The sequence below is a fragment of the Sceloporus occidentalis genome, unplaced genomic scaffold (genome assembly GCF_023333645.1).
Source record: "Sceloporus occidentalis isolate IW3139 unplaced genomic scaffold, rSceOcc1.0.p SCAF_2, whole genome shotgun sequence".
In the NCBI taxonomy this organism is placed as follows: domain Eukaryota; kingdom Metazoa; phylum Chordata; class Lepidosauria; order Squamata; family Phrynosomatidae; genus Sceloporus; species Sceloporus occidentalis.
Window position 1 is genome coordinate 184,298,869 of NW_028316982.1, and position 13,163 is coordinate 184,312,031.

The following is a 13,163-nucleotide window of genomic DNA, read 5'->3' on the forward strand; positions in this document are numbered from 1 at the left end:
TTACTTGACACTTTACTCTGCTTATCCAACAAGTCAAAAATTGTCACGGCAGTCCAGAAAAGTTACAGAGTTACTATTTATTAGCAAGTTAACAGTTACTGTTACAATTGCACCTTTGTAAAAGATGAGGAACATTTTCTGGTTCTCCCAAGAAGTCAATTCCTTTTATGGCACCCTGGAAATTCTGAGAATAATGTAAAAAGATATTACAAAATAATATTTCCTGAGTTCAGCACAAGATAATAATCCATGTGACTTTTCTTCCTCCCATTTCCTTGGCTCAGACTGAATACACACACACACACACCCTGCCCCAGCAACACATCCTCAGTACACATACATGCCCTGAAAAGATGTGTAATGGTTACAACAGGCAAAAAGTAACCCCATTTGAGCTTGAAAGTAATTTGTTAGAAAAACAAGTTACATCTTTCTTCTGAAAATAAATCATTTCTGGTTCATGCACAGAAATATATTGAGGGCAAACTCAGAAGACAAACTGAGCATCTGAACCATCTCTAATGCAGCTACTTCAGGCCTGTAAATCACACTTGTTGTGTGCCTTTAAGTCATTTCTGACTTATGGAGATCCGCTGAAATTTGTTCAGAGGAGGTTTCCCTTTGCCTTCCTCTGAATTTGAGAGCATCTGACTTGCCCAAGGTCACCCAATGGGTTTTTCCATGGCTGAGCAGGGATTTGAACCTTAGAGTTGTAGCCCATCCACTGCACCACATTGGCTTTCAAGACTCACTACTCCAATAAAAGAAGAACTCTGAAACAGACAGATATCAGTGATCACCTTCTGTAACTCTAATTAAGAAATCCAGGTCTTAATGCTACACAGACTGAGCTACATCCACCATATGAATAGCATCCCACCAGTATTTCATCAAATCTTTTGTGCTCAACTAATATATAAAAATGGTAGGGGTGGTAGGGGGAGCATGGTTAGGCAACAAAGCATGTGTTTAACATAGTGTATCACAAACTGTTGAAACTTGTTAATGTTGTTGTTGTTGTTGTTGTTGTTGTTGTGTACCTTCAAGTTGTTTCTGGCTTATGGTGACCCTAAAATGAACCTATCGTGGGTTTTTTCTGGGTTCAAGAGTGTGTGACTCATCCAAGGCCACTCAATACATTAATGGGGCCAAGCAGGGAATCGAATCCTGATCTCTAGAGTCATAATCCAATGCTCAAACCACTACACCATGCTAGCTCACTGAGGCCTGTAGTAATTTTTTTATAAGTCTCACCAATTTAAATATTACATGTTTACACTAGGGGTGTCTCACAAATGCAGTGAATTTTATCAACTGCTTTTAAAATAATTTGTTGTAAAAACTGAGTCAGTGACCAGTGACTGGTGTATGTTCAGTCGTGGATATGGTGATGTATCTATGTCTACAAATGTGCACTCAGTAATTTTAATAAAGACAGAAAAGTAGATTACCACTTGCTGCAAAACTGAATTCTCTGTCGATAAAATCAAGTTTCTCTATCATTAAGGCATTTAAGCAATAGCCAGTGCAATGCTTGCGAAAATTTTCTGCTTTAATAAATGTTTTTGATTTAAAAAGACATCACAACTTCCAAAAGTTCCAAGAGGAGTGAATATTTCTGGTGGCTTCCAATGAAAGCCCGAATCCTACACATTCCAAAGGACTTGTGTATTTCATCCAAGACAACTCAGCACCTTGAAGGATCCCGCCCTTAGGCACAGCAAATACAGGATGAGGAATGTCTTCCCAATTGCTCATAACTCCCACAAAAACAACAAAAAGAAGTTCTACTTTCATTCTAGACAGAAACGGTTACTGTAACAAAAGGAACAGAAAACTAAAATCTAATTCTAACTGAGGTTCAAATGCACACTAAATAGTGAGGATATCATTATAATCACTGCACTTAGTCTTTGGAGATAAAAATTAGTAATATAATTCTATTTTCTACTTAATTCCAATGCCTAAAATTACTGCAAAACAAGGGAGAGAGGATTTCCATGACTAGGGGGCAGGGGGATCTGAAGGCTAAACATAGAGAAAATATATATAAGTGGATCCAGATGAATGTTTGTTTAATTATCTCCTTGGGACTTAATTTGCGGAATTTAAATAACAAATAGTTCCTCACATTGGTTTCAACAGTGTGGATCAAACCCACAGTTCTGCAAAATTGAGCAGAAAATACGTAGCTCTCTGCAGCCCCCACACTTGATTTTTCAATTTTTTCAATATTTCAGAGTGATATATTTCTTACTTTAACAGTCAATTAATTTGCAGAAATGTAGGAGGTGTTAGTCTTCTATTGGGGAGGATAGAAAACAAGGCAGTGGGTGGTATGTGATATCTATAAAAAGCTGTCTTAACACATCAGACTACTGGTCTTCTAGTTCAGCTTTTTCTTTACTGAACAGCAGAGATTTTCCAAGGTTTTCACCAGGGGTCATTCCTAGCCATACCTGAAGATGCGAGGAGTTGAGCCTGAGACCTTCTGCATCCAAAGTACTTGGTGTCCCAATAAATTACACACTCTTTTCTCATTTGCTGCTGCTAACTTTACCTTAGAGATAGTTCTTTGAAATGGAGGTAGTACCAGAAAACAATATTGGTGAGGACAAAGGACAAAAGTGCATCTTTAGGGATGAGGAAATTTCACATTTCCTCATCCTTAAAGATGCACTTTTGTCCTTTGTCCTCACCAAAGAGTCTTTCCTTTAACTAATGAAGAGTTCCAGATAATGGAAGAACTATCTGCAAGGGTACTCTACCCCTCACCAACTTTGATACAGCCTAGGTTCTGCAAACTTCTTGGTGAATATGGGGGCAAGCTTCATCCTTATCCTCATCCTCATAATACTCTAGTCCAAGGACTTTTAGAGCAGCTTATCACAATATGAGAAAAATGTCAATAAAATCACAAAAACGCCAGCATTAAAACAGGTTTTAAATGAATCTTACAGAGTCAAGTGATTTTTTTTTTAAAAAAAAGATCTTGACATTAAGGAGACTATTACAACTGAGGACAGAAAGACTCTCTGGGAACATGCATTCCACACTAGAGAAAGCACAGAAAACGGGGCTTTTTATGTGGTCACCCCCTGCCTCATTTCAGAAAGCTGTGGGAAATCAGAGAAGGACTCTTAAGACTGCATTTAGCATTTGCCCATAGATCTCATTGTGAGGGACAGGAATCTCAGCATGTGTATATATATTTGAAAAGTGTGTGTGCATGTGAATGTGTATTTTTATTTGAATGGCACACTCTGCAACTGTGGTTGATATTTAAGATATCGTGCATAATGACATCCCGAAAGGCTGTTCATTGTAAGATCATCCTTGTGATATCACCAAGGCCTGTCCCTATAGGTCATCTAGGATAATCCTGACCTGGCAACTCTACTTGTCAAAATTCATTCTTGAGAAGGTTGTTCTTCTAGTATCTGTGCTATTTAGGCTTTTAAAAGGCAGGGACACAGTAGTGCCCGTGTGTTGTTGTATTTGTAAGTGTGATGTCACAGTAACCTGATGGGGAATGGTGTCAGTGTATTGAAATAAAATAGTATGTCTTGGTTTCTAAGCCTGTCAACTTGAAACAAGATTGGAGAATTCTGAAGTAAGAGAACACGCAGTCCTAAAGACAAGGGACATTTTAGGCCCTAAAACCTAACCCGGGGAAATAATCCGTCATCTTATCTTCAGGAACAACATCACCACCAGACCACTCAAAGTTGTCTACATTTCTGGAGAATTATGGAGACAAAGCTACTTCAGTAATCTAGGTATCTGGTTAAGTTTATGAATTTGTGGGAGCACACATATTCTCAGAACTATCAGACAAAGATAAATGGTGTACTTTAAGAGGCTCCACCTCCTTCCATGCTTTCCATGAAAGTTTCAGCTTCCTTTGGACACAGAACAGCAAGCAGGTCTGTAGCTACATACATAGCTACAACAGTTCTGACTACATGCAAGTGCTGCCTTCCCTTCCAGTGCTACTTTTCAGGACAGATCTGATTTATCAACGAAACACACAATTATGAGGCAAACACCCCAATAATCCCAAAACATCACTTAATATCTACTATATGGGCAGATACATAATTCAGGTGTCACTTTGGATATAATGATAAACCATGGTTTAGTGTAGTAATCTCCAGATAGGCAACATCTTAGATGTGTTGTTTTTACAGTCATGCTGCATGGATTAGTGATATCCAGATGGTACCAAGTTGGAGAACACTGGTTTAATGCTATTAAAAACAATCCTCTCTTCTCCAGGCTTGTGTTCTCTTCCTCCCATCTCTTTCTTATGGTTATGCTAGAGATCAGAACTGATTATGGTTTAGATTAACTGCAGTTTAGTATAGTACCAGAAATCTAAACTGTGGTTAATCTAAATGATGGTTAGTGAAAACAAGCCAGCTTCATAAAGATGTGATTAAAATTTGGCTTTTTGTGTTGACTTTAGCAAAGATAATCACTGTTCATCCAGGGGCAGGGAACTGCAGCTAACTGCAGCTAATCAAAACCAGAAGCAAAGGCTTCTGAACCTCCTCTTCACAATGCATGAGAAAAGGTGGAAAGAGTCTGTGACCTGCATAGGCTCATCTTCATAACTTTAAACTAAAGTTTAGAATGGAAGACAATGAGACTGCATTGGCCACAGGTTTAGCCTTACAGGCAAACATCGTGAAGAGTGTTCAGTCTTGGGAAGAAAAGAATAGGAGCAGGATCAAAGCATTTCCCCACCCCTGTCCTCTTTTTGTTGCTCTTGGCTTGCTCACAAAACTATTGAGATGAAGAAGTCTGCAAAAGTTATGATGAAAGAATATATTTTTCGGGCACCATCATCTTAGAAACAGCAAGATGTCAACAAGAAAGGGCTACATGTACCTTTTCTAACATAAAAGTCTTACTGTACATGGGTGGACTGCACTGGAACCCGAGGCCTCACTCTCTGGCAGAATGGCTTTAAGACAGCAAATCCCCCACAACAACATAACAAAATAAAACAATGAAAAGGAAAAAGGTCACAGTATTTGAACTCTTTCTTTTGATAGCTGACAAAGAAGTAGGTATGTGAACTGGCAAGTAGGGTTTCTAGTGTTACAGCATTTTTCCCATGTTAGTCATCCTTTGAATGCATACAACTTTCTGAATTTCTACATTGGGGAGGCAGCGTTGTGGGTAGAGTAGAATACATTCAGTGTTGTGTATGCATACCATCCAGCTGCTTCTACCAGATAAAAATAATAACAGGAATCATTTGCCATAAGTACATGGTAATGGTGACAAAGATCCCCACTGCCATTATTCACCATTTGTCATGCGCCAGGGAGAATTAGCTTATGCTTCCACAATACCTACAGCATAAACAGATCACAAAGCAATACAAACACATACATACACACAACCGTGCAAGCCCTAGTCCTTGCCACCTTCAATAAAGGGTGGAATTGAGAATCCATCAATTTCTTAACTGGGTTCAAATTTGGAGTTCCAGACCATTCAAGAAACTTAAGCAGGAATTAAAATGGCACATGAATTGTAAGACTGTGTGTGTTGCTCCCAGCACAACATAAAGTGCACAGTTTCTGAAAACTATGCAAGAGTTTGAGATATTGTGAAGCTTTGCAGTCAAAAGTTACACTCACAATCTTTTTTTACTATGCACAGAAAACTACACGTCTTTCCAAGGAAAAACACCTTACCCACTTAACATTGTTTTTCACTATATCCTTCAGAAAAGTGCAGAAAATGCAAAACTAAATTGTACATTATACTCCTATACAAACAACATGGTGAAGTAGTCCATGTTGTGGCTGCCGCCATTGCTGATTTTAAGGATGCACAACCCAAATTTTAGAAAGCAGCAAAAGAAATCAAATACATGGGGATCAGATCTGAATTCCAATGGGAACGAAATCAGCACAATGAGGATCAAATAAGCGCTCGAATGGGAATGATGCACCCTTAATTCAATTCTTGATCCACATTATAATCCAGTGGGAATGGGGTCTCAGACTTTTGAGACCAGGGTTCGATTCGCTTGACCATGGAAATCTGCTGAGTGACCTTGGATGAATCGTACACTCTCACCCACTGAAAACCTGTGATAGGTTCATCTTAGCATCACTGCCGTATGCTTGAAACAACTTGAAACAACAACGAACAACATACTGAGATCCATCTATGCTTCACATTCACATGGGTATTTCTCAGGCTTCTGTTAATTCATTCATTTTAAAAAAGCAAACATAGACAATAAACCTGAATCGGAACTCCAGTATGGAGCAGGGAGAGCCCTATTCCCCTGCCCTCACCCCACTGTGAGTCTAAGCCAGATCAGGAGATCTGCACCTGAAACTTGTAGAGGAGAAGAAAAAGAACTCTACCCATTTCAACTGAGGCACTCACCTCCATGGAAATTGCTGTCATGCTTAATTTTGAATATGGAAATCTGTAAGAAAATGACTAAGATAGCAGCTTGCTATGTGCACTTGATTCTCAGTGCATGTAACTTTGTCTTAGACACTAGTGTCTGTATGGCATAGGTTTGTCTGTGTCTTGAAGATACTTTTATTCCCATTAACAAAGTGGAAGAACCTTCAACAGGATCAAACAAGTGTGCTAAACATAAGATGTTTAAACAAAATATTTTATAATAATAAATAAATAATAAACATTTTATTTGTATACCGCCCTTCCGTAAGATCAGGGCGGTTTACAGCAGTTAAAAATATTTGGAATGCTTCATTTTTAGGTGTATTTCCAGGCAGCTTTCCTAGACATAAATAAGGATGTTGTAATGTGTGATCCATCTCATTAACCTCCTATAACAGGTCTTCAAAGAATGCAACAGTTTCCAACTTCTCTAAATCTGTTTCCATGGGTGGAGGATTTTAGACTGTGCTACTGACACACCCATTTACACAGCAGAATGAGATGTTGGAGAAAGCAATACAACGCATGCCAATTTCCTTTAATTAGTGGTACCAGTGTTAACATGCCCATCTGGTTGTATACCAGGATGCAGAGTCTCTGACATGCTGTTGAACTCTGCATTTCATAAATTTTCATATGAACTTTAAGAAATAAAATGGTAACGCTGCCAAAGTAAGTTTAGATTTCCTGTTATCCTAGGCATGCCAGGCTTTCTGCAGATGTACAAAGCAAAGTGTTTCCCTTGTAACTGAGTTGCTGTGATGGCTCTGTAGTCATAAGCATGTTTGGGGGGAATATTATGAACCTGCATGCTGGATCACATTCAACAGAATCTGAGAAATGTCACAGCATTTTGAGAATAATTGTGTGTGTTTTAAGTAATAACTTTAGCTCTCATGGCTGCAGAGATATGTTTGAAAACATACCATGTAAGTTCCATAAATGAGCTACAAATTATAGTTTTTGTGGGTTTTTCAGGCTATGTGGCCATGTTCTAGAAGAGTTTATTACTGATGTTTCGCCAGCATCTGTGGCTGGCATCTTCAGAGAAGATCTACAAATTGATCCATAGGATGGACAGCTTTGCCTACCAGGATTATATCTTAATGGCTTCCTGTTTCTTTCCCTAAATACAGAGCATTACTTTTTGCAATTTTCTATATCTTTTCTCTTCTTGACATCTCATTGATGTCAGTTGGGAAATATGTTTTAAAAATTACCCATGGATACTGCAAACGCAAACATAACTAAGAAATACAGAAATATCAGACCGATTTGATAGCAAGACAGGGCAGCAAATTTGATTGGCTGTTCTACACCATCTAACTGGCCTACATGAAAGTGACAGTGTGTTGTGAAAAGAGTCTTCCACAAAACAACTAATCTATTTAATACCGGCTACTTCATTTAGAGTGACTTGTTTTCTATCCATATTAAGCCAAAATATAACCATGATCTGAAATAAGGATGCAGTATTACTTACCACAAGGCAAAGATCTGCTGTATTCTGCTGTCTTATTAAAGACCCAGTTGTCCTTCCTCCAGCGTATAATGGTGCCATCTCGGCAGTCTTGTGTATAATTTATACCTCCATTTGCCCACATTCTGAACATGTAAAGTTCACCAACCATCCCTTCTGGAGAAGATGACGACGTTCCAGGAATTTGTGAACAACCAAGTAAAAGCTGCCCATCTGCAAGGAGGTGCCTAGATTTAGATATTTTTTCAGTTTTCTTTCTTTCATCATTTATATATACACTAACTTCTTGTTCATCATTTTTCCATCTTATGCATATTTGGTACCAGGTGTTTTCATCCAGTTTTTCTGACCAGGTTATTTCTTTACCAAATATCCATACTGTCAATTTGTCATGTCCCCCTGTAAGTCCAAGTTCATAGTGGTTTGATGCTGATGCATTGCCATCAGGTACCTTATTGTAGACGAAGGCTGTCCAAGAATGTTTTAGACTGTACAGTTTAAGATAAACACAGGCTGTGAAGTTAATAAGGGCAGGCACAGAAATTCCAGGTGACAAAGTCCAGACATCATCACATGAAGTATTAAACACAGCTCTGTATCGTCCTAAGGAACCATTTTCAGCTGTAAGGAGAAAATAAATGTTCTTAAAATCACAAGAGTACACATCACAATGATTCCATAGATCTGTGACATTAATCTTGTGACAAAACTCCTAAGCTGTGATCTTTTTAAAAATTGCAAGATTTTGCAGCAATATGATTCTATACATCTGTTTTCATTTAAACCTGTGACAAAATAAATCTGTGTTTAAAATTTGCAAAATCTCTGAAATAATCCCTTGTCACATAAAAAAGGTAACCATTACAGGTAACTGCATTATTTTTACATCCAAGGAACAGGGAAAGAACAGTACTAAGATAAAAACCCAATTTAAGCAAGGCCAAGCCAAACCCAAGACATTTTGCTACTTGAAGTGAAGGAGCAAATGGTACTCCATCATCACCCAAGTTAAGATGCCTTTTACCAAAAGCCAGACAGAAAATTACACTACCATCTGTTCCCATTTCTGGTAGTAAATATACAAAAATAACAAATTCAGTAATAAGTTATTTGCTGCTGAACATGAAAAACTATAGAAAGAAATAGGTTTCTACAACATCCTGAGGCATAATCAAGAAAAGAGGCCATTGGCAAGACAGAACATGGAGAAACAGAATGATCTTCAATTGGTAAAGAAGGCAGACAGGCCTGCATTTTATCACTCTATCTGTTTAATATATTTGCAGGACATATCATAAGGAAAGATTAAGAATTAGACTCAGAGGAAGAAGGCATGAAAATCAAGGAAAAGAAAATAATTTTAGATATACAGTTGTCCCTCCATATTCGCTAGGGTTAGGGGAACAAGACTCCTGTGAATATGGAAAAACCACAAACAACAAAAACACTGTTTTTAACCTGAGAGGACACCTCTCTAGGAATCTCTAGGTCCTCCAGTGCAACTGTGTGGTCAATGTCCAAAATACATTGACCATAGAATGGCACTGGAGTAGCTACAAATGGTCTTTCAGTGCAACTTTTAGTTAAGGATGACCACAGAGTTGCACTGGAGGACCTAGACAGTCCTAGAGAGAACATATTAATGAAATCTGTGAATAATCAAAGCCGCGAATATGGAGGGATGACTGTATAGAAGATATCATATTAGCAAAATCTTGGAACTACCATATATTCTCAACTATAAGTCGACCTCATGTATAAGTCAATGACAAGTTTTGGGGCCAAAATTATGGATTTTGCAATGATTCGTGCACAAATTGAAGGTAAAATTTAGGGGCATCTAGCAAAGGATCTAAAAGATGAAGCAAAGCAAAACAATGTCAAAGACAAAATTCCAGCAGATATAACTCTATGTGCTTACTCATAAGGCTGGATGGATGAGAGAGTAGAGGGGGTTGGTGCCTCACATATTAAACTCTTGCTTTTCACCAGGAGATGGTTCCTTCTTTTAAATACGAGTTAAGATACAGTACTTACATTGACCCGTGGATAAGTCAACTCAGGTTTTTTGGATCAATTTTTGACCTAAATTTCTAGACTTATACATGAGTATATACAGTACTACTGATGAAAATTTAGAAAGAAAGTGCTAAAGCAGAGTTAGATCTGAATAAGATAAAACATACTGTTTTAAAACATCTGGATTATATCAGGCACTGTATACAACTATTCTGTGTAACAGTTACAGTTTTATTTCTGTGAAAATATAATTCATTCAGAATATTTTTTTTAAATGTAACTAAAAGTAACATATTCAGAGAGACAATGTTTTACTTCACATGGAACATAAAATCTTACCTCTACCTGAAGAAGCCAGACACAAATGAAGCAAAATGAGAGATAAAGAAACCTTATGTTTTAGCAGGACTTCCCATATTTTGTCAGCACTGCTGCTCCTGGCAAACATCCTAGAACACAAAAGAAAAATACTAAATACAAATACTAAATTATCTAAATACAACTAAATAAAATAAGTAGTAACTCTTTTAAATGGGATGGATTCCTTCTACACTTATATAATTGCAGTTATCATTGTTGAGAAAATATCCTTGCATCCTGCTTATTCTTCCAAAAGGAAGCCCAAACAACTAACAACTTCATACAAGAAAATAGATAATTAAAAATATCCTAGAAACACAAAAGAAATAGCCATAAATATTAATCAATCTAAATAGGGAGCACTTTTCTTATTTCATTTGTATTAGTGATCTTCAATGTGTGGTTTGAGCGTGTCCAAAGGTTTCTTGAAACTTCATGTGAAGACCCTTAACAGTGGACACACTCCCCTGAATATCCTGCCATGTTCAGATCACAGTATGCAAGCACAAGAGAGTATCTGCTGTTCTTGGTCACATACACAGTCTCTGTAGGACAGAACAGGCCTATCAATCCAAACCCTCACATGAAATGGACATATGACCTGGAATAGCCCTGCCCAATCTAGGGCCTTTCAGGAGTACTTGGCGCGATTGACTGAATGTGATGATGAATAGCTGCAGTGCAGTATGTTGCCATTTTATTTTTTCTTGCATGACTGCGGTGAGAACGGGTCAGGTGTGAGAACATCCCTAGTCTCTGGAGCTGCAGAAAACAAGTTTGCTCCATCCTCCATATGACATCCCTTCAAATATTTAAACAGGGCTATTATGTCACTTTTTAACTTTCTCTTCCCCAGGCTAAACATACCCTAAGTCACTCCTCATAGGGCATGGTTTCCAGACCCTTCACCATTTTGTTTGGCCTCCTCTGGAAAACCTATGAGTAATCACTGTAGAATATTAAGATTTGTTGCTCTTTGCACTTCTTGCTGTTATGTGGCATCAAGTTGACTCTGACATATGGTAATTCTATTAAATTAGAACCCTCCAAGACATTCTATTAGTAGCAGTCCGGCTCAGGTCTTGTAAATTCAGGTTCATGACTTTTTTGACTGATTCAGTTTGAGCCAAGTTTTTTGAAACCTAGTACAGAAGGGGAGATTACTCCCAAAAGATTCTAATGCAACAGTTAGTTGACATATCCGACTCCATACTCTCACTTCCTCCTTTACTTCTGGAAGGTCTCACTCATGATGTGTTGATCTTCCTTCCTTCATTACATTTCCAAGGAGGGGAAGAAACCCCATTCACACCACACTTCAAGTTTTCACAAATGAAAAGGACAAAATCTTGGTATATATTTGAGCATGGATGAACCCTGAGCAGGGGTGGGAACAATCACTACAAGTTGTGCAACCCAGAAACATAATAGCCCAAAATTTACTGGGTCATTGACCCACCTAGAGGAATCCTTAGTCTTCTTCTGATTTCATAGCTACAGTCTCCATTTTCATTTATTAAATTAGTGTTGATGACTTCAGAATCCATTTTATAGTTGTGCAAATACTCTTGTCACTCTTTTTGCCTTCCTAATATTCAGCTATAACTCCCTCATCGTACTTTCTTGCATAAGTTTCACCAGCAATCATTCCAAGACTTTCCTATTTTGTGATTGGAATCACAGCTGTTCTAGATGGGTTTTCTCTCCCTCTGAAAGATCAGGTTTATAGCTTGGAAGTGCTCTTGGACCCAGGCCTGCTCCTGAAAAGCTAGGTTGCTGCAGTGCCCAGGAGTGCCTTTGTCCAGCTGTACCCTTTATTGGGGAAATCAAGTCTGGCTACAGTGGGTCATGGCTAAGTAATGTCTGAGTTTAACTACTGTAAATGAACTCTACTTGGGACTGCCCTTGAAAAGTGTTTGGAAGTTGCAACTAGTGCTAAATGCAGCAGCCAGACTGATGTCAAGTACACATTTTATAGATTATATAGCACCAGTCCTGTAAAAACTGCACTGGCTTCCAGTTTGCTTCCAAATTCAATTCAAAATGCTAGTGTTGACCTACAAAGCCCTAAATGACTTCAGGCCAAGATATCTGAAAGACCTCCTCATCCCATATGAGCCTGACATAATTTTTTAAATCTTCAAAGAAGGCCCTGTTGTGTGTCCTAATACCTTGTGAAGTTGGGGGGCATGTAGCAGTGCCTCAATTGCAGAACTCCTACCCAAGGAAATTAGACTGACCCCATCCTTTTAAGCCTCCAGCAGACAGCCAAAACAATGCTATTCCACATGGTATTCAGTGCTTGAAATTGCTGTTATAATTGTTTCAAAACCGGATTCCAAGATAGTTTTTCAATTGCTTTTAGGAATTTTTAAAGAGTATTTTAATTTGTTTTTAAAATGTTCTTATCTTTGCATTGCTTTTAATTGGTTTTCATTCGTTCATTGCCTCAGGCACCCTTGTTGGCTAGGAGATGATATAGAAATACTATAATATCATCATCATCATCATCATCATCATTTCAGACAATAATATAGTAACATTTGTTTCTCTTAAATTATGGATTCTTTTTCATCCAATGTTATACTTACAATTACCCAAATAAATAAATTAAACCTACACTTATAATAACCTAAAATAAATACCTACATTGATGGCATACTGAAGGCTTGGGAAAAATCCCAAAAGGTTCCAGAGTTTCTTCTGTCTTGCCCAGAAGTATCATGTATGCTCTACTGTGCAAATCCTCCCTCAGAAGGAAGGCAGCTGTCTTTGGAGAGTGGGTGGTAAGAAAACAGGTATTGGTTCGGTTACCACTGTTTCACAAGTCGCACAGCTGAGCAATGTAGGCAATGAACAG

General features: G+C 38.1%; 1 protein-coding gene across 3 annotated transcripts in view; it reads right to left on the reverse strand.

The window, feature by feature from the left end:
• ADGRG2 (adhesion G protein-coupled receptor G2) overlaps window positions 1-13,163 on the reverse strand; it is a 78,005-nt gene that overhangs the window by 49,020 nt on the left and 15,822 nt on the right. For all 3 annotated transcript variants that reach the window (XM_089511703.1, XM_089511705.1, XM_089511702.1), the window contains exons 2-3: window positions 10,283-10,392; window positions 7,928-8,545 (exon numbers count right to left, since the gene is read on the reverse strand). In XM_089511703.1, the coding sequence (XP_089367829.1) occupies window positions 7,928-8,545; window positions 10,283-10,391 (727 nt within the window). In that variant the 5' untranslated portion in view covers window position 10,392. The remainder of the gene's footprint in view (window positions 1-7,927; window positions 8,546-10,282; window positions 10,393-13,163) is intronic.